Here is a 23,425-nt window from a genome sequence, read left to right on the forward strand (position 1 = left end):
TTTTATAATGTGATTGGCATTAAAAACACGCTCACCTTCAACGAAATTTCCTTTCCGAGGCTTTGTGTCAGCCCAATCACATATTGTGTCAATACTTATCATTTTATCGTAATTTAAAAACATGGAAATTGCACGGTACACTATAGGAACTACGATAAATTTTCCCTAATCGGCGCCATGTTTTTAGGCCCCTCCCATTTGACGGATCCTAATATTGCTTAATCTCTCACCATGAAACTATTTGTGACGTAAATTTCACAAAATCCAAATCCAAAATACCTCCGCTCATTGTACATCGAATAATGCTAATGCTGGTGAACCTACAGGACTATACAGAGTTTAACAGCTGGTAATCATGAGGGTATTCTGTTTTAATTTTGTGAAATCTTCGCCATGAATAGTTTCGCAATGATAGATTGAGCGATATTGTTTTAGTAGGTATTTTGATTACGAGGATATAGAGTTATGGGATCATATGGTCCTAGGGTTAGGAATTTAAAAAATTATGATGTAGGTTTTAAATCGTTTTTGATTATCACGATTAACGGTTTTGGTTTTAGTGGATTTCGAGGTGTTTTTTAAGGTTATGTTCAGGCGTTGACGTGCTGGAGTTAATTTGACAGCGAATTTGGATTCAGAGACCCCAAAAACATACGCTACACGTTGTCATACCCGCAGGTCGATTCTTTAACAGTTTTAGTGGATTTTGAAGTGTTTTTTAAGGTTATGTCCAAACCCTAGCATGATGATTTTGATTCAGCGACACCGATAAGATACAGTATACATACTCAGACTCCCAGGCCGATTTTTTTTGTGCGACTAATGATTTTTCCGTGACGTAAAACTAATATGAACATAAAAATATACCAATAATATAATAATAACATTTCTCCTATTGGCTTTATTATTTGAATTAATATTATTTGTTATTAGCCGACTCGAATTGAATGTCAATAAATATTCAGATCTCAATCTTTAGTTTGAGTCGTTTACTTGGATTGGATAACCTTCTCGCTATTAATTCGAAATAACTCTAAATGTAAAAGAACCCCAATTTACATCTACAAATAACCACATCACAATCACTTGATTTAGGAAGTAGTGACAATTTAACATGGTACCACAAATAGATTTTTGAGTAGAGAAAAAATTACACAAATAAACACCATCAAAAGTAAGACAGATCGTGTATATTCATCCAAAATCAGAGCCTTATAGGTATAAGTACATATTTACAAGAAATCAAGAAGAATAAATTATGACATATCCAGTTAAAGGATGTAATGCACGAGTTAGAATCTCCACTGTACATTCCCTACCCTTCTATACCTTGTCGAAGGCAAACTTGAGAAGTGCTTCGAGTTCTTTCTTATGTATGTATTTGCTACCAGTGGCCGCAGGAGAGCTTGGAGGCCGGCCACAATAAGTCAATTTTCGTTTTCCTTTCAACAATGTTTTAAATCGTGGTCTCATGAAACTCCAGCATCCTGCGTTCTTGTGCTCCTCTTGTCCCCAATACAGTTCCGCATTCGCATATTTTTCGCACTCCTGCAGCATCAAATCATACGGAACTGGAAATAGTTGTTCGATTCTCGTGAGTGCTACCTTATCATCCAATTTCCTTTTCGCCCTCTCGTTTTTAAATTCGTAATAGACCGTACCACTGCAAAAAATCAACCTTTTAACGTTGCCGGCGTTTTTGGACGCAGGACCTGGGTCAGGAATGACTCTCTTGAATCCGCTGTTCTCAGTCATTTCGTCGAAAGAGCTTTGTATTTCAGGACGTTTTAAGTACGATTTGGGCGTGAACAATACCAGAGGTTTGCGAAAAGGCATAGCTATCTGCCTCCTCAAAATGTGAAAATAGTTGGCGGAGTTTGAACAATTGGCGACAATCCAGTTGGCGTCTAACAATTGTTGTTCAACGAATGTTTTAGAAAATTCCGGTACATGTTCCGGATCATCACTAGTCAGTTGTAAGATACGTTCTACTCTAGCACTCGAATGGTCTGGACCTTGTCCTTCCATTCCATGGGGAAGTAGTAGCACGACGCCACTTTGACGGATCCATTTCGATTCGCCTGAATTAATAAACAGGTCAAGCGCCGGTTGGCCAGTGTCGAAGAAATCACCGTATTGACATTCCCAAATAACTAATGCTTTCGGACTTGTCATTGAATAGCCTGCTTCAAAACACATAACACCGTATTGTGAGAGGGAACTGTTGCAAACGGTGTACGGCGCTTGATCGGGCCATAAGTTACTCAGTGGTACGTAAGATTTGTTAGCTTCGCTTTGATGATGAAGCACGTGATGCCTATGAGAAAGAGTACCGCGTTCCACATCTAGGCCTGATAATCTAACGTGGATTCCTTCTTTTAATAGCGATCCAAAAGCAAATGCTTCGCCTAAACTCCAATCAGCGAGCCTTTTGGCAACCAGTTCTTGCCTTTGTTTCAGAATTTGTTCAACTCCTTTATGTAATTCGAATTGTGGCGGAGGTTCGGAGAATTTTTGCGCAATATGCTTCAGTACATCTTCCTTAATACCTGTTGGACCGAATTTGAGTAGATCTTTGCCTTTGAACCATCCTGGCCAAGGACTGTCCAGCCAATCGCTGAATCTCACAGTCTTAGCTTTCAAAGATATGTCGAGCTCTTTTTGACAATTGTCGTCAAAATCTTTGAGAAATTTTTTAACGTCGTTATCCGTGACGGTTCCTTCTTTGACCAATCGGTCTCCGTAAGTCTTCCAAGCAGGTTGCATAGATCGGATTAAAGTGTACATTGTTGGATTAGTGAACATTGGTTCGTCGGCTTCGTTGTGTCCATGCCTCCTGTATCCTACAATATCGATAATGACATCTTTTGCGAACTTTTGTCTAAATTCCGAAGCTATGAAAGCGACTGGAATCGTCCTGTCCGGATCCTCAGCATTAACATGTAGAATAGGAGCGTCGATCATTTTTCCAATATCTGTGCAATAAAGGGACGACCTCGATTGCCTCGGTTCTGCAGTGTAGCCAATTTGGTTGTTTACCACAATGTGAATACAGCCTCCGGTGCAGTAGTTCTTCAAACTAGCCATCTGCAAGGTTTCGTAGACAACCCCCTGGCCACAAAATGCGGCATCTCCGTGAAACAGTATGGCCATCACTTTGCTCCTTTTCTCATCACCGGTAAAGAACTGTTCTGACCGGGCTCTGCCCAGGACTACCCCGTCAATAGCTTCCAAGTGGGATGGGTTTGCAAGAAGTATAACTTTTACATCCTTCTTCGCACGTTTGTTCGGGACCTTTACACAAGCTCCTAAATGATATTTGACATCCCCGCAACCTTCTTCTTCTGGTTGGATGCCGTGAAACTGAACAAAAACTGAGTTTAAAGGCATTCTACAAATACTTGTGAACAGATTCAGTCTCCCTCGATGTGGCATTCCAATGACGAAGGTTTCGACTCCAAGTTCAGCGCTCCTATCGATTATAAATTCGATCAATGGGATAAGTGCGTCACAACCTTCTAATCCGAATCTTTTTTCGGTAGTCCATTTGCGGGCACAGAAAGCCTCCCATGATCCTGCTGTCAACATCCTGTGCAGACACATTATTCTTTCCTCTTTAGTGTAATTGTAAGCTCCCGGAGTTTCTACTCTTTTCTTCATCCATTCTGCTTGCTCCTTATTTTTGATGTGCGTATATTCGACGCCTATGGATCCGCAGTATACTTCGTTTAGACGTTTTATAATCTCTCTGAGTGGTAAAACCTTTTCTGGGCCCCCAATGAATGTTTCTTGGGGAAGTTCAAAGCCCAAATTCAAATCTTTTTCTGAGAATAGTTCAAAGTCGTTTATTGGATCTGGAGGAGATGCTGTTGTGACTTTTGTTGCTGGGAGTTGAAGGGGGTCAACCTTAGCTTTGGTATAACCCCTCGTTTGATAACTGTTGATCAATTCCTGAAGGGCTATATAAGCGTTTAGGGCTGCAGCTCCTGTGGGAGCAGCCGTTGAATAATTTATCTTCAAAGATTTCAAAATGTTTGGAGATATCTTGACGTCAGACGGTGTTTCAAATATGCGTTCGTGATGACAACGAATTTTTGGGATTTTCTCTTTCTCTACGAAATAATTTGTATTTTGTATACCATGTAGCCCTGGTTTATGTTTAATTGAGGTTCTTTCTTCTTCTACGTATTCGTTCACACGTTTTAGGTCGTTGAGCTGCGGTTTGCACACTTTATACTTATTATTGCATGCAGTGGCTGTATGAATTTGGTGATAATTACCAGGCGTTATGTAGTTTCCGAACCGTCGGAAAAGTTTCCACGATGCTGTTCGAAATTTTGATGAGGTCGTGTCCAAAGCGGCGTTCGCCATATTAATATAAACATTAAAAACTAGAATTTAAATGATTCGAGCCGGATGATTATTCAGGAAAACTTAGAATTTGACATTGTGACATTGTGTAAAATGTCATTGGTAGCTTTAGAACGTCAACATACTTTATTGATTTTGAATCACTTAACGGAATTCATAATTGAAGATTTAAGTTGTACATCCAAAAGAACTTAGGAAACTCGGTTAATATTTCACTTTTATTATTACTCTTGTCATGTTTATAAATTACTAGTGACCCGCCCCAGCTTCGCACGGGTGCAATGCTGATACTAAATATATTTTTGTTTTGTTTAGATTATTATCGAAAAGGGGAAATCTTCAAAAGATACCCCCTGAACATACTAAATATACTACAGAATGTCTTTATATACAACATTCACAGTTTTTTTGTCATTAGACAATACAAACCGGCCTCCCGGCCGGTACCGCCGCAACTACTATGTCCCTGCATTTTAAATCTGTAATGTCTTCAAAAATATTCATTTAAATTACATGCTGTAAATGGCCATATTGATCTATATTAAATGCACAATGTATTTAAAAGTACTTAATTGGATAATAATTAATGCTGTATTGCCTACAATCGCTTCGTTATTCTATTAGGTTATTAAGTCACTTCTATGTTCGCGAACGATTAATTTAAAAATTTGAAAAGGTTGTTAAAGGTGTATGTCTAGAGCATGGCGCTGTACAGGTGCGAAACATGGACAGTGGGCATGGCGGAAAAGAAAAGGTTAGAAGCGTTCGAAATGTGGTGTTGTAGGCGAATGATGAGGAAAACGTGGATAGAAAAGATTAGAAATGAACAGGTTTTAGAAAGAATAGGAGAACAGAGGACTCTATGGAAGTCAATAAAAAATAGGCGAGATCGGTTGGTAGGACACCTTCTCAGGCATGAAGGTCTAGTCAGAGGCATATTAAAGGCAGAAGCAGGAGTAAGAAGCGGTACAGGTAGACCTAGATTAGATTACTGTTCGCAGATAGTTCAGGATGTGGGTTCTTCTAGTTTTAGGGAAATGCGAAGACTAGCTGCAGGATAGGAAAGAGTGGAGATACGTGTCCAACCAGTCTTAGGACTGACGACTTTATGATGATGAACACAGAATTTACTATTTTCCAATTATTTCGTATTACGTAAGATAAGAAATGTTGAGTCTAGAGATGCAGCGGATAATGATTTTGCCGAGTACCGGGATAGCTGGGAAAAACAACTATAGAGTTAATGGTTCTTGCCTTCGTTCTGGTGTTTTTTCTATTAAAATCCACCATCGTCAACGTCCAAAACCACATTAAGTCCTCCTCAAAAAGTAATTTAAACTCTAAACCAATGACATTTTAATTCTTGGTTGTCGAATTTTCAATGAAAGTGTTGAGTTGATACCGTTGAAACGAACCCCTGTAATTGTTTATAAACAATAAAAGTCTGCAAGGTAACGAAAATTTATCGTTAATTAAAACCTGATATACCAGCAAGCGTTAAAAATTTTAGCAGTTCGACCGTACTGACGTATTCATGTTCACAAGAAAAAGTAAACACGAGAACGAAAGTTATACCAAACAGTTGTGTATGAAATATTATTCTGAAAATTCAGTTCTGAATTTTTTACCCACTACACAACACCTCAAATTAATGAGGGAAAAATTGTTGCTGTTGTCACACCCCCGCCGGGAATCGAACCCGGGACCTTTGGCTTTACGCACCAATGTTCTAACCTCTAAACTACGAGAGGTGACAACAGCAACCACGACTAACCGACCTACAAGGTTAACGATCCGTCGTACTAATGTAACTATATACTGTTGTCCCGGGTTCGATTTCCTGCGGGGGTGTGACAACAGCAACAATTTTTCCCTCATTAATTTGAGGTAGTGTGTAGTGGGTAAAAAATTCAGAAATATATTTTCAGAATAATATTTCATATTAAACTAACTCACTTCTAAAAAGATGTCTAAATTCTACGTATGTTTAAACAGTTGTGTATTAAAAATTGTTTATCTAAAGAGCAGATTTATTGTTTTTGCAGGTTTAATAATATATATTTTATCAAGGATTCACTATTCTAAAGTTCCTGCAGACAAAATTGTTGGGTAATTATATTTGGATAATGCTCCTTACCTGTATCCAGAAAGGCATGTAGAATCCTGTGCAGCAAAGGATGGCTGCTGTCACAGACAGAGCCGCCCAAAGGAAACCCGCGACAGTCAATGACGATGCCATTGCATTATTTGCTTATGCATGACGTTTATCCTTTCGTCTTTGTTTGAACTTTACGTTGTCGTCGATGCAATTTCCGTTTAGCGAACATTCAAAGGCCGGAACGACATACGAAAGAATTTCATCTGAAAGATAAAAAAATGTATGCGTTTTTACAACTGTTAGAAAAAAGAGAAATCTACTTAGATACAACAAAAATATACAAGAAAGTTTATCTATACAATAACTAGGCAACACAAATACAAAAACATATTGATATGCTAGGAGCGAATGCCGCAGGCAATCGATACCGGCGACAAATTTGATGCACTCGAAAGCCGACAAACATCATCACCACAATCATCATCGTAAGGTCGTCAGTCCTAAGACTGGTTGGACACGCACCTCCACTCTTTCCTATCCTTATTAGTCAATTGGGGAACGTAGAAATGACAAGAAACTATCACAGGGTGAGGAAAGACGGAAAGCCGTCTCACCACCTTGCACCTTCGTGATCGTAAATTCGTCCCCCACTCTCGGTTTCTTGATAATAATTATTCTAATTTACTTACTAACACAGTAGGTAAATAGGTGTAAGCTTGCAGTTTTAAATAAACAATTTAGACGTACCAACTTTGTAGCAGTGAATTAAATAAGGGTTTATGTTTACTATGTAACACTACTGGGCTATACAGGGTGTCCCATTTATAATAATTAAAAAAAAAACATTGCTTCCTGACACAAAATAAAAAAAAAATGTTATACAATTTTTCAATCCAGTAACAATTGAGGTCGCAAATCGTCTTTCTAAATTTGAACGTACAATGTGTTTCATTACGGGCCTGGATCTAGGCGACTAACATTGCTCAGCTGATCTAGGGTAGATGTAACAAGTATCTATTGGGAAGACGCCGGATGCACTTTCACCTTGTGAAAAAAAGGTAAAAGTTAAAGAGAAAAGTGTACCTTTTATAAAAAATGTTGAAATTGTCCGCCATTCGCTTCAATGCAACACTGACAGTGACGTACCCAGTTGCTGCGAATTTTCGAATTATAGGATAGGCATTGGTGATGTAACTCACCACCAACTGACGGTTGAATAAGAACCCTACTGAAATGCACTATCACACTACTACTTGTCCTTATTGTAATAGTTTTTTATGAAATGACCACTAAAAAAATAAACTAACACTAAAAAACAAGTAAATTCCACAACAATCCAAAGCGAACTGAACAACCTGTTAGAAACTACAACATTATGTGTATTTATTCCAGTTACTTCCAGCAGTGTAATTATACGAGATTATATCAATATTTAGCTTTTTACATTTAATGAAAACACAATAACCAACTTGGTCCTTCTGGACACATTCTTGTATTACTCCACGTGGGGTTAATGAGCCCTGCCAGGCAAAACTAACGTTTAACACATGTGAATGGTCAAAGTAGGTCTGCATCTTGTCTCAACTTTTACAACCATAACACATACATTTGTTTTCGTACACTAGTACGTTATGTTACAAACCTTTACCAAACGCTGGGTGGTGAGGGTTGTTTGTGCACCGCTTCTAACTATTCCGTAGTCGTTAAAATTTCTTTTCTATTTAAAATAACATAATACTCGACGTCATGGGCTACATTAGGTCCACTTCAGTTTACGATCATGGGATTTTCGATTGTGATAGGTACATAGTTTTTCTAACGTGTTTCAGTCATCTAATGGACCTTAACGCGAGTGCATTTTCTTCGGCTGATCCGTAACTTAATACCAAACATAAACAATAACATCACCCCAAAAAGCAGCTGATTCCGACCTACTGAAGGTGAATTTTTCTACGATCAGCTGGCAATCGTAATTAATTTGAGATTGTGCAGGGCCGGCATCAAAACTGTTATAATTTTATAATTTTTTATTTTGTTTCAAAAGTCAAAAGTGTTATAACAGTTTATGCTCCAAATGCCCGTAGGAGTCTGTGGTATAAATATTAATAACTGGGACACCCTATATAGACCAACTAGCGATCGTTTAAATAGCTACTTATATCAGTAACCAATTTTAATTCAGATTGAAGAATCACGAGAAGTGAGTAAGACAGGGTGATGAGACGGTTTGCCGTCTTCACTCACTGTAGTTAGCAGTAAACAATTATAGATGGCGATATACTGCTATTTACCTGATATTAATCATCTTATTTGAAGGGAGCAATTTAGACTTGGCCTAAATAAATTAAAAAGGAGACTACCCCACTACGCTCTATGACTAAGCTTTTCTTTGGGGGCACGTGTTTTGCTCATTTTTATTGTAAACACAATCTGAGTAATTCAACACATTACCGACGATTTATACTTTGAAGTCTGTAGCATAGTTTAAATTATTAGTAAATGGTAAATAAAGACAACTTTTTTATTTAGGTGTTTGTTCGTAAGTTGTTCGTCAAAAGCTTTTATTTCATTCGTTTGCTTTCGTACCCCTCGAAGCTGAGCCTGCCTGTGGCATTATAATTAAACAAACAGTGGTTTGATTTTGAAGTTCATTTAATTGGAAATTTTATATTTAGGTACGCAAATATTTGTACATAATTTTGTGAAGACAGGTTCCGTCATTCCTGAAGTATTAACGATTCATTACATGGCTGAATGAGTCTGAAATAATATTATTGTGACCGAATATCTTTACTTTAGAAAGTTAAATAAAGTAGTAATAAAACAATAATGATAATTACAAGAATTATTATTTATTAATAATTAAATTTTACTGACTGTGAAAGCGATTTGTATGATATTCGTCTAATTTCTTTAAGTTCAGTTTGTGGTCCCTAAATGGGGATGACACTAGTATCGAAACACTTTTAATTTGATAGGCTAGATTGATACTAACTAGCTATGTCAGATAAGATACATTAGCAGGTTAGTCAAAAAAAATAAATTAGTATTTTCTTAAAAATTTAATGAATTATTACAAACAGAGTGATAAATGCCATGTGTGGTATACAGGGTGTTTCTGTAATAAGTAGCAACCTTTCATAAGGAGATAGGGCACTATAAAATAATAACATTCGGAAATTTCACCATTTTCAAGAAAAATGTGGTTGAAAATGCAGACAAGTCTAATTCCGGCTCTGAAAAGAAACGCGACAATGCAACGCCGTATTCAACAGCTGGCAATTAGCAGCATCAGTGTTGTATTATTTCTTTTGTATTTTTCGCTCATGAATTGTTTATTAATTATTTGATTCAATTAAGAGTGATTCAAAGTGTTTATGTTATTGCCGTTAGTGGTTATTTGTTCTTTTAACGTTGTAACCTTGATGTATTTAGCTAGTCAATGGTACGTCAGATCATGTCTTGTCACCTTACATTTGCGCTTCGTGAGCGTCGTCGCCTGAACCATATCACCCTTACGAAGATGAAATCCCTGATTTCCCCACAAAACAACTCCTAAGTATGTACTATTGCTGCATCCTTATCATTTACAGTAAATACAAGCCTTGCAAAATACTGATTTTCAGCAGATAGTGGAATTGTATCAGTGGCTTCGACACGAAAGTACTGCAGAGCCCAATAGTTTTCAAAGAGTGTTCTTGTGATTGCGGAACTTTTTTGTTCATTCAGAAGTAGTTTTGATAGACGTCTCGATACCTGTTTTCTAGAGCGGAATTCAAATTTACTTACATGCTAAGGTGTAGTTTAAATAGTGCTACATACTATATAAAAATAACAAACGTTGTTATTAATTCATTATTACCGTGATAGGTCATCTAAACATTATGTGCAGTAGTAGTTTTGTTGTTGTTTACTTTAGAAGATGGAAAAGCGGTATTGTTTATGTTTTCGAACAATGTAGCTTTTGAGTCCTTATCTAAACTAGGTGCAAAAGTACCTACAGATCTAGGTTGCCAATTCACGCCCAGGACCGGCTTCGAATTGTAACTTGTCGTCTTCTTTTACTAAAAATTTTGTTTCTCAATCCCGCAGCTGTACTCACCACGAGAATCCCTATTTCATCTTGTTAACACCCTCTGATACTTGCTACTTATTTCGGAAACACCCTGTATTTCTGATTTTAGTGCAATTCAAAATTGTTCAACAAGGTACCAACTTGTCGAATCCATGACGTGGCGTAGCTAACTCTGCGTTATAAGCACGTATTAAAACCGATCGCAGACTATACTACGTCTTGGATGCGCTCTGGCAAAATCGTAGGTAGGGAGAAAAAAGCTCATTATACTCTCGACTCTTGTTCATTAAACATACTTCTTCATACAGTACCTGCCAAAAGTTTTCTTCAATCAGGAATAGTAGTGCGAGTCGAAAACAAGCGTTAGAGCCTTTAATATGTCTTCAAATATAAATAAACATCTTCTTGATATTTTCAGTAGTAAATGGTACCAATAACAGCACATTTGAGCAATGCAATTTTAGTGGATAAAATGGTCAATTTTTCCGTGCAGTACTGTACGGACTATACGCTCCTCACATGTTAAGAGTTTGGCCAAGAGTTGTCTCCTTCCTTGTCTGGCCTAGTGCTGTTCTTTTCTAGTTTGCGCCGGTCAAACTGAAGGTCATATCGCTACAGAAAGTAAACGAAGTATACCATACGAACATTTTGATTTGTTTAATTACGTGCCTATAACGTAGGGTTATCTAAGCTGTGATTTCAGTTCGACAGGTTGATATCCTTATGGTTTATGAAAAGTGTTGTACATTTTTGAATTCCACTAAAAGTACCAATATATAGAGATGTGCAAAATGGGTTTTTAAATGTATTTAAATACAAAATGCAAATACTTTTTCGATTTGCTATTTCAAATGTTAAGTTCCAAACACATATTTTCAAAATACCTTTTGTAGTACCTATTTAATTTTCTACATTTACATAACTATGAAATATTTTCTATGAAAACTATGCAAGCATTTGTTAATTTTTTTGAGTATTGGAGTTTTTCTAGACTAATAGTGGTGTTTGCACTGTATCACCAGCTGCGAAGATTAAGTATGATTCATATTTTGCTATGGTATTTGATGTGATCGAAATATAGTTTTTCTATCTTTAGTATTATATTACCTATCGATATTTTCATGGAGCTCCTTCTTGTTTATAGCCAATTTCAAATGAAATTGTATTTAAGAACACGTCGTTTCCGAAGAAAGCGCTTTTGCGACTTGTAAATCTTTGCAATTCTCTGGCGATCTTCCCTACATGAAATTTACTGCATTTCAACATGCTCTCTATCTGAAACAACTACAAACACACACATACACATTGTGCTTCCCTTTGTATCTCGCTAAACAAACTGAGGATTTTCTTACGTACGTAGCTACGCAGTCGAATAGCTGTTTTACATCTCGACATTGGAGTTGTTTAAAGCACATACGGATAGAAACTTCGTAGAGATTTCTGCAATGTTAGTTTAGCCTTTTGTGAAACGATAAGTCAAGAAAAGGTTGCAGGTATTATTACATCATTTCCTATTTTCTACGTAAGAAGCAAAACTGTTATCTAAAATTACGAAACAATACATAGCCAAGAAATCGTACAAATGACGCGGTAAACGCCACCTGTAGTACAATGCTACATTTAGTGGAATTCAATATGCTTACCAAGGTCAATCTACTTGTTGAACTGAATTCACGGCGTAGCTCACCACTACGTGATAGGCACGTTACTAAAATCGAACAAGGAAATTAGAAGTGGTCAGTTCAGTATTCCGTCGGAACAGCCAGACGCGGATCGCGATTTCGATCTTATTGGATTTCTTCAGCAAGTAGATATCCATCTATTTAAATGGACCTTGTTAAGAATATTGAATTCCACTAAATGCAACATTGTACTACTGTGTTCTCTTTCCCCACTTGAGGAGGGGTTTTAGTCGGTAAAAATCCGACAATACCTCCCTGCAGGGGGTGTCTTTTAAAGATTTCCCCTCCTCGAAAATAATCTAAACAAAAAAAAGGTCCGTATTCTGTCGAAACTGTCTGCGACACGCTGATGAGATCCAACAAGATCGAAATCGTGATCCGCTTCTGGCAGTTCCGACAGAATACTGACCACTTCGAATTTCTTTGTTCAACACATATACACATATACTGTCCAAATTTGGCTCCCACTGATAATTTTGTATTGTTTTGAAGCGAAGCTTTTATGGAAGATTGAGCTAGTGAATATTGAGATTATGAATAAACCTGAAGTCACGAATAAACCCTTTAGATGGTAGTAACCTCGCGGCTAGTCTACAGAATATCCGGCTCCCATGGCATAGAGGAGCTAATGAATATTGAGATTATGAATAAACCTGAGGTCACGAATAAACCCTTTAGATGGTAGTAACCTCGCGGCTAGTCTACAGAATATCCGGCTTAGAGGAGCTAGTGAATATTGAGGTTATGAATAAACCTGAGGTTACGAATAAACCCTTTAGATGGTAGTAACCTCGCGGCTAGTCTACAGAATATCCGGCTTCCATGGCATAGAGGAGCTAGTGAATATTGAGGTTATGAATAAACCTGAGGTTACGAATAAACCCTTTACATGGTGGTAACCTCGTGACTAGTCTACAGAATATCCGGCTTCCATGACATAGAAGTACTTGCGACTTCGTCATAAACTGAGTGTTATCGTGTCATCGTGGTGATGCTCTTTGTTTTGATTCAGAAATGTGGACTTGTTTTCTGAGACTGTCAAGACCATCTGATATACGTACAGGATACATGTAATACAAATATTGTACCCAGATGTACGATTGGATAGCCCTTAAGAAATGAGTTCTAAATAATTTCATATATAAAGGCAAAAACGTTACCAAAATTTGGATCGAAAACACTGCTTTGTTGCTCATCGTTCCTTATGCAAATTCTCGATCAAGCATACAACGCGTACCCCATATATTCCCTGCTACCAAATGTGCCTACATAACATGGCATAATAGATACCGAGAAAGGATCTTTGTTTAATATTAATTCAATCAATCGTTATCCACTGTAAGTTATTAAATATAAATTAATGAGGAAAAAATGTTGCTGCTGTTACGCCCTCGCCGGGAATTGCCTTTACGCACCGATGCTCTGACGACTAAGCAACGGGAGGTGGTAGCGACGGAAGGAGAGAAAGGCTGACGGCGGCAAAGAGAGGGCAACGGCTATATTAGATGGATATAATGCGCAGCCGCGAGTAAAGCGGGGAGTCCGCCAGAGTCCCGGCGGCATGTGCTGTGCTCAGCTGTTGTTTTCTTACCTCTGCTTTCTACATGGCTGGGCATCATTGCCTCTATTTGCGGTCTGTGTAAAAACCTTATCATAATTTGCAGTAAACATGTCAACACGAAATGTGTGTAGGGACACAATGCGGAACTGAAACTTTAACGGACAATGGAAAAACAAATGGCAATGAAGAAGTGAACAACCGAATCGCAACAAATTTTACTTTAAGTTTTACGGACAGATTGTTAACGTACTAGTCCAATTTGCAAACCTGACAAAGTTTTACTTGAAATTTTACGGGCAGGTTTTCAAATTTGACAAGTACATTAATAATCTGCCCGTAAAACTTAAAGTAAAAATTTTGTTGCGGTTCGTTTTTCTACTTGTCCGTTGAAGTTTCACTTCTACTATGTATCCCAGCACATATTTCGTTTTATTCAGTTCGACTATAGAGGGCAAAAGTCGATGCGTTCAAATGAAAAAGCAATTCGATTCGCAACGCGCTCTGGCACAGTCTGTATTTATGTTATTTTTTACATTAAATTGGATGTTTGCCACCCCTGCAGTTCTGCCCCCCTGGGCTACTGCTCGCTCAACCCATGCATACAAAATATGTCACCGCCTGGTGGTTCGTTATTTGCTACATACTTTTACATTTAAATAAATCAATAAACTCACAATCAGTTGGTGTGGATATTAACAATGAAATAAAAATAATAATTCGTGGTCAAGCTTAAACTGTTCATGCAGAAACAAAACAAAAATGACAGTTTTAATGTATTAGTCAAAATTTTTCATGCGAATTAAAAGCGAAACTGAATATTACCACCAGGCCTCATCGTAAATAATTTTCTTTGACGGGACTAAAACTCTGTAAAATAACAGAAGTTGTGGAAATCGTTTTGGCGTCAAATCTTTTGAACTGAAGTTAATAAATACAACCGTCAATCTTACCGACAGCCGTTGTTTGTGAAATTAGGCAATTGTCCCTTATCACTGTCAAAACAGATGTTTGCTAAAGAAAATTTTATAATAGCTTACAGTGACTTTGTCGTGCTTCTTGTTTTTAAGAACATGTGAACATATAAGGCATAAATGATTAATACAGAGTGTTTCTAAAATAAGTAGCAAGCTTTGGAAGGTGTTAACTAGATGCAGTAGGGAACACATGGTGAGCAAAGCAGCGTGATTAAGGAACAAAGAAATTGAAAGAAAACCAGACCAAGTTGTAATCTGAAGCCGGCCCTGGGCGTAAATCGGTAACGTATAGAGAAATTGCGATAACAATTAAACAGCTACGAGGTCTGGTCAAAGAGTATCGCGAATTTTGTGTTTTTTCAAAAATTATTTATTTATTCATGAATATGAATATCTATTTTGTCCCCTTCAATTAATCCCCACCAAATATACACTTGTGCCAACGTTTTTTCCAATCCTCGAAGCAATCATTTATTGTGATCAGCTCCTTCTTATATTGCCATCTTTATCTCCTCAATTGTAACGTAGCGTCGTCCTTTCATGGGCCTCTTCAGTTTCGGGAACAAAAAAAAGTCACACGGGGCCATATCTGGGGAATACGGTGGCTGCGGCATTAATAGTGTATTGTTTTTCGTAAAAAAATCGCGCACAAGCAACGATATATGAGCAGGAGCGTTATCATGGTGTAAAGGCCAATTTTTGTTCCTCCACAAATCCGGGCGTTTCTAGAGGATTGCCTCGAGCAAATTGCGTAGGTTGTATTCCTTATTGACCGTTGTATCCTGCGACAAGAACTCATAATGCACCCCTTGCAATCGAAGAAAACTGTAAGCAAAGCCTTCACATTCGACCTAACTTGGTGCGCTTTTTCGATCTTGGATCGTGCGGCAGCTTCCATTGGGATAATTAAGCTTTGATGATGATTCGTCACAGGTTATGACCCTCTGGAGTAAATTGAGATCAAGACAAAGCCAAAATACAGGACTCTTACGTCCAATTCAGCGCCTAGGAAACCGTTTTTCTATAAACTCACGCATTAAGCAATGCAATATTAATACTATTCTGCACTGACCTGTGACACTGACACACTGACCTACTTTCAATAATTTATTTTAACCACATACATAGAAGCCTACAACGTTAAATAAACAAGGGACTTCTCTACATTTAAGTATACTTTTTTCTCGAAAACGTTAAACTTTGGAATCACCAAGCGTTTATTTAATTTTTTTATTTTATAATGTCCTATCACCTCCTGCAAGCTTGCTGTTTATTTCAAAAACATCCTATAGATATAGGCATGCATGTGTATATCCTCTTTTGATGATATTCTATTGTTAATTCCCCGCTCGCTCTTTTGAGGAACGTAAGGGGACGCATTTGATTGTGTTAAGCAACAATCCGAAACGTATCATATTGTCACCCTTTCGCGAAAGGATGAATTTATTGTATGAGGCCGGAATCTTGTTAGCAGTGTTGAGATGGAAACGGTAGTGTGTTACGTGCGTGGTAATGGAAAACATGAATTGTCATTCACTTCGAATGAATGCCGCCGTGAAATGGCTTTTGCCATGGCCCCGTATAACGGAACGCTCTGTTTAAATAACAAATTCAATGTAAACAAGGAATGGAGGGGACAGCACGCTTCTAATTTAACTGGCTGCAAATGTAATTTCCAGGATTAAAGCTCGAACGTCCACTTGCGTGACTTGTCTGAATTATTATAAGTAGACACTCAGGTGATCCTTTAGATAACACAATGGGCGTCTTTTCAAATCTCAATTTCGTAGGACCATGGTACGTATATCAGGTAATTGAAAGTATATTGTAGTCTGTAGACATTTACTGCTAGCGACATGGATCAGTAAAATGTTAAAATAAGGAAGGAGCACTATGCGACTTCTTTTACTCTGGTAGTGATAAGAGAAACTTAAAAACTTTAAAACGCAAGAGGAAGTGAACAATCAAGAATGTGTTTTTGATAACATTATTAGGTTCGAGACATACGACAATGTATTTCGTAAATATTGGTGGTACGAGCAGTGCCGGACTAAAGGGCCCGTGAACATGACCAGTATAGATTACCGATGAGCAAAATTGGTCTTGCAGTCTTGGTCTTGGTGTTGGTATTCTGAAAATTTAAGACCAAGGCCAAGACCGAACAAACAAGTCCAAGACTAAAACTAAGACTGAATATGCAAGACCAAGACTAAATTATTTCAAATTTTCAGTTTCAGTTTACTTTACTAGATGTTATATAATATTGTAATATTCGGGGGTTTTAACAAAATTAACTTCTAAGACTGATAACAACAAAAGCTATTTATTTACACTAATTATTAAAGAACTTAAAAACACTATTAAATTATTACTAAACTTAGGTTACGAATTATTCTGTTTAATTACACTACTGTTGATATATCACTATTCACTGCGCTATTTATTTCACTGCTATCACTTTCAATTCATTTCTCGATTTTTGTTTACTTTCGGGAGCTTTCTGAAAACGTCCGGATAGTTTATTTTTTCTTTGAACAGTTTAACTGCTATCCCAGAACGCAGGTACGACACACACATTTACAAATACGGCGCACAAAGGGGTTTACAAGAATGTACTCGAAGTAAGTGTTCTTTATTCACTAACAAAAAAATGGTCAATTTTTTTCGCTTCCGTTTATTTTTCCAAGTACTTAAGAAAGAGTAAAATATAAATAACTACAAGGAATTAGAATGAATACATAAAGAGAATCACTGTTAATTAAAAAATAATTGTTGTTAAATAAACATTTACTGTAATACACTTACTGTAATATAACTGCACAGATATAACCAAAAAATTAATTAGCACTATACTGTAGGGAATATACATTATACTATAATATATGAGATGCCGGTCATTAACAGCTGACTGTAATGCCGATATGCGCATGCGCGCCTTTCTTTTCTCATAGCCTATCGCTTCGCGAGACAAAACGTTGCGAAATGTGTCGTTTCATGGCCTCTCATCGAGCCCAAAGAAGTTTCACGTCAAAAATCTACAGTCCATTACTTCTTCGAAGTGATTTCACCAAATTAGCAACCGGCAGGATACCGCCAGAACTGTTACCAATCCGTTTAATTCTAAAACAATATATTTGACTACTACAAATGCATTGAAACTGCCATTAAAGTGGCATTTAATACAGTAAAGTTACAAAAGATCGTTATTTTTCATTAATACAACAAAATTAACGAAAAGAAGTTCTCGCCAAGAAATAATATATCAGTGACCTATTATTTATTTGTATACCGTTTATTGACAACACAGGGTTACTGAAGATAATAAATAGATTACGAATAAAACGAAATATAAAGGAATTTAACTTTTGCTTTCTAAAGGGCACCTGATGTAACAAACGTGGATCTCATCTTATATTCTTAACGTTACTCCGATTTTCGATAAAAGCAACCCTCAAAGAATTTATTTGCGTTAAGCTACAAAAGCCCTCTTTTTCCCTTTGCTTTGACCTTTTGTACCATTTATCGTATGTTTGATGTCTAAAGAAATTTAATTCGAACTTGTACATTTCACTAATAATATTAGGCTCTCCATTGATGCTTAGCAACACGCCAAAAGTAGCTTAAAATGTATCTGGAAAATTGAAGTAAGCCTGTAGTCAGTTTTTTTTTTCGGGGAGGTGGGGCGATCTAATAGTCAAAAAATCGGTTCTCTGTAAAGTCGGTTTACTGACGATAGTTGAACGTGACAACGTCATAAGAACATACTGATGGAATGGTTTCATTTTTCAAAAGAAAATTTTAATTTTATTTGTTTGATAGATATTTTGTATGGATATAGAGAAGGAGGTAAATGGAAATGTATTATTGTATAGCAGCTGTCCACGCGGACGCATCGCTCACTCGAGTAGGAGAGAGACAGATGTCGAACGCTGCCGAACGCGGAGGCCGATTGTGCCTCTTTGTCGCTCGTTCCGCGCTCTCGCTTGCACTTCAAGCCTTAAATGGAACGCCTCAGAGCGAGGTAACGCCGCATGAGTCATATTTTTTCGTGCGTGCAACCCGCTCCAAGGAATTATAAGACGTTGTCAAGTCAAAAACAAATAAGGTCTCTCTCAAATATCTTTAGGCAGTTTAACTAATGCATTTGTTGCATGAAAAACAAGGATCATAAATGATAGATATTTTATTAGAAAGAGGCATATGTGTAAAAAATACTAGGGATGGAATATACTTCTACCGAATGTTTAATTTTTATTGACAAATGGAGATGTCGAAGCAGCTTTTGTTGTTGGTTATTAGGTTGTTTACTAGATGATTCTTTTGGACAGTTTGTTGTGCTTAATTTATTTTTAGGTAAATTATCACATTTCACTGATTGTATGCAGCATTTAACACAAATACAAAAGTATTTGAATTTTGAGATAAATTTAATTATAAAAACGCAAATATATTAATGTTTTTTTTAAATAATTTACACATAAATAATATATATAAAAAATATGTTTCAAAGGACAGCATAATCTTTAAAGCTTTTGGGGAATGCTATGTCTTGTTCAAAAGATTTTAAGAGTACAACTAGTCTAGGACAATGAAGCAAGTGACATATTCAATTAGACGCGTACACATACGAGCATTACAAAAATTATTTCGCGTAAAAACGTCCGATATTTGGCGTAGGTACTTCATTTGCAGCGATCCTAAACGCTCGTGTAAATCGTTAGCCTTCTGCACTGGCGTTTGATACGTGCGCTGTTAGATACTGCTCCATGAGAAGGAACAAAACGAATTTAGATCAGGACTACACACTGCCTATGGTAGGTACAGGACCCGTACGTCAGATGTAGCGTCTAGAGAAATTTTCATCTAGAAACTCACGCATTGGTCCATGCAATAATACAGTTCTGCACTAACATATGACGCTGACACATCGTCCTACTTCTAATGACTTCAACCATCTACATAGATACGTAATACAAGCCTACAATTATAAATAATGAACCAATCTAGGTTGGCTGTAAACATAAACGTCAATCATACCTAATCTAATCTATCAAATTACATATAATACATCATACATAAGTATAAAATATGAAAGTATATAGGAACTGATTGAATGCGGCGTTGCAGTGTCGTATTTTTCTCTGCGTGGTCCTACCAAGGTCAGACCAGTCGCTGCATGTATTACCTTTTTCTCGAAAGCTGTTGACTTTCAGACAACTATGCATTTACTTTTCTTGTTTTATGTTGTCCTATCAACTCCTGCAGTCTTGCTGCTTATCTCGGAAACATCCTGTGTAATCTTCCTTTTGCGTATTACAACGACTGAAATACATAACAGGAAGGAACCAAATGTAGCAAAATCTTAAACAAAAAATAGGTTGTCTGTAAAGTCGGTTTACTTACGATAATTGAACGTGACAACGTCATAAGAAAATACTGATGGAATGGTTTCATTTTTCAAAAGAAAATTTTAATTTTATTTGTTTGATAGATATTTTGTATGGATATAGAGAAGGAGGTAAATGGAAATGTATTATTGTATAGCAGCTGTCCACGCGGACGCATCGCTCACTCAAGTAGGAGAGAGACAGATGTCGAACGCTGCCGAACGCGGAGGCCGATTGTGCCTCTTTGTCGCTCGTTCCGCGCTCTCGCTTGCACTTCAAGCATTAAATGGAACGCCTCAGAGCGAGGTAACGCCGCATGAGTCATGTTTTTTCGTGCGTACAGCCGGCTCCATCGAAAAAAAGGTACAGAGACAGTCAATTGCTGTGATTTAAGGGATCAAAGTGTTACCTACCCTATATTTATGTATTATGCATAGAAACACATGTATGGTAATCTCTGCTAAAAGCTTATATACATGATATGCTAATATCTTTCCGCCACTTTGGTTTATAAACCTTTGTGTACGTATTCGGGTTATTCAAGTCTGAACAGTAAATCATATTTCGGCATCACTGTTTCCCGTCCACCCTCAGGACATCCGTTGCTTTTTGCACTGCCGTTATTTATGGCGAATTTTTGTAAATCGAATGTGCTCTCCGTAGGGAGTTCAAGCTGATAACGAAATATATCTGACACTATGTCTCGCAAATGCTTTTTTTTTAATTTAGACAAATTTCCGATTGGATATTATTAAGGAGTATCTACTGTTGAAAGACAGTGAAAACTGAACAGCTTCTTTATCTATGCCAGATTTGAAAAGAGTATCTAATACTCCTAAAGGTATTACCTAGAAGGTACCTAATTTATCCAGAGGATTTTATGGTCACTACTGGAGCGGATTTTTTCTTGGTATTATTATAATAACACGAATTCTGTTCAAAAAGTATCGCGAATTTTGAATTTCCGCGACTTACGTATATTCCATTTTCAATTTTTTTGTGGCGTTATGTTGGTACTCATATCTCTCACTTACAGCAACAAGTTCGGTCATGTTGAATGTTCAGTTAATTTTTGACAGCTGCATTGCTTGCACGTATCTTGGCTCGTCTTCGATTTTTGCCTATTCCAAAAAATGGATCAAAGAATCTGTTTCAAATTTTGTGTGAAAAACAAAATTCAATGCGCGGACGCATTCCAAATGTTGACTGTGGCATATGGTGAAGCTACCTTGGACCGAAGCAACGTTTATCGGTAATACAAAATGTTATCAGAGGGACGAGAAGATGTGAACGACGAAGAGCGTGCCGGACGACCGAACACGTCAACAGCAGACGAAAATATTGATGAACTGAAGAAAATAGTATTGGCCAATCGTCGCATCACCGTTAGAGAAAACATATCCATTGGCTCCTACCATTCGATTTTTACCAATGATTTAGGTATGAAAATGATGAAATTCGTAACAAACATGCTCAATTTCAACCAAAAACAGCATCGCAATAACATTGCTAAGGAGCTGTTGGAATAAAAACAATTAGGTTAACTTACTGCTAATAATAATCTCTCCATTGCTGGTGTCAAAAATAAGTATTCTTATTAACAAAAAGCAAATGATGTCCAAGGCCATACACAAGGTTACATTCAAGTATTTCCTCTTTATTGGAAGCATACAACTTTTGTCTAAAAGAAGACCGAAGGGACCTTTGTAAAATGATGGCCTCCTCTGGGGTAAAGCACTCCGGACGTAAACTAGTCCCCCATTCGAATGTCCGAGCGGGGACTACCTCGAGGGATGTCATCAATAAGTGCAATAGGGTTAGGTGCAAAATTTCACGAGTCGGAGTGCGAAATGTTAGGACAATGAGGCAGGTAGGGAAATTGGAAATTGGAAAATTTAAAAGTTCTAAAAGGGTCTAATCAGAGGCATATTAGAGGCAGAAATGGGAGTTAGAAGGGGTAGAGGTAGACCTAGACTAGATTAATGTTCGCAAATAGTTAAGGATGTGGGTTGTTCTGCTTTTAGGGAAATGCGAAGATTAGCTCAGGATATGATAGAGTGGAGGTGCGTGTCCAATCAGTCCTAGGTCGAATGACCTTATGATGATCGTAAGACCGAATATCCTTTCCTCTCATCTCGCGTCTAGGTAAAATTCTTTCGCAAAAATTGTGGTCTTTATCCTTGTCACAAAATTAACCGTTAGGGTCATTACTGGTTTGGTCATGAGAAAAATGTTTAGGTGAGGAACAGTTGCTTTTCGCAGAGCTTTGTATATTTTTATTAAGACAAGAACTGCTGTATCTCGCGGAATCCCTGTGACCCTTCCACGGAGCACCAAGGAACCACTAGTCTAGAAATTTAGACCGTTGCTTAACATTCGGGAGGATACTGGTTCGATTCCGGGTCCGGCTGCCTTGTACCAAGTTTTTTCTGTGATTTCGTTGGCCAACGAATCCACATATAATATCACGATTCCTAAAAGAAGGCTGAACAGGCCCTTCTGCTCTTCTATCAAGTCCAAAGGGACTGCCTACCTACCAACATTAGTAGCTGGTAGGAATAAAACACCCAAAATTTTCTTTACAATTGCGAGTGCGGCTCTGATATCTCCCAATTTCTTAAAAATTGTTTCTAACAACAGTGAAAATCCTATCAAAATAAACAAGCAGATGTGCCTGAGAGTACACAATATAACTCGTCGTGAGACTGTTCAGTGATATTTATTATCATGTGCGACTGTAAATAATTCTTGTAGAAAATAGATCTCAGATGCATGTCCTTTTATGTCTAAAATACAAAGTTACTAAGCCGCTGGCAAAACTGTCTAACTTTCCCGCTAAATTGTATTATCGTGAAAGTTGTGGAGAAGACAGCAGCTTCGTTTCTCCCTGTATTAAGTTATAACGAGAACCTACCTGAGTATGAAATTGCCTTTTTCTTTTGTTCGTATGAAACGTCTGAACATTGAAATATGAAATACGCCACCATCTTACCCTAAATTATTTTTTTATAACTCCACGTATAATAAAATCAATTGAAGTACTGTGGAACAACTATAGGTTGTTCGGAAAGTCATTTCGTTTTTTTTTTGTGGAAATGAAAGACAGTTTTCGTATAATAAACAAATACTTTATTAATCTGTATGAGAGACGTTCTGGTCCAACACCTTTTGCCATCTTTCTGGTAGTAGCATAATTCCACGCTCATAAAATTTTTGGTCTTTGCTGGCAAAAAACTGATCGAGGAGGTTTTTGACCTCCTCATTTGAGGTGAAGGTT

At 37.4% G+C, this 23,425-nt stretch overlaps 1 protein-coding gene and 1 pseudogene across 1 annotated transcript in view; both read right to left on the reverse strand.

Annotated features, from left to right (window-relative positions):
• LOC108738888 (LHFPL tetraspan subfamily member 6 protein-like) overlaps positions 1 to 23,425 on the reverse strand; it is a 109,713-nt gene that overhangs the window by 62,557 nt on the left and 23,731 nt on the right. Inside the window, exon 2 of the mRNA XM_025980326.1 lies at positions 6,509 to 6,732. Coding sequence (XP_025836111.1) covers positions 6,509 to 6,610 — 102 coding nt within the window. The 5' untranslated portion in view covers positions 6,611 to 6,732. The remainder of the gene's footprint in view (positions 1 to 6,508; positions 6,733 to 23,425) is intronic.
• Positions 1,174 to 4,498, reverse strand: LOC108738887 (annotated as a pseudogene).

The sequence above is a fragment of the Agrilus planipennis genome, unplaced genomic scaffold, assembly GCF_000699045.2.
Source record: "Agrilus planipennis isolate EAB-ADULT unplaced genomic scaffold, Apla_2.0 scaffold210, whole genome shotgun sequence".
Classification (NCBI taxonomy): Eukaryota; Metazoa; Arthropoda; class Insecta; order Coleoptera; family Buprestidae; genus Agrilus; species Agrilus planipennis.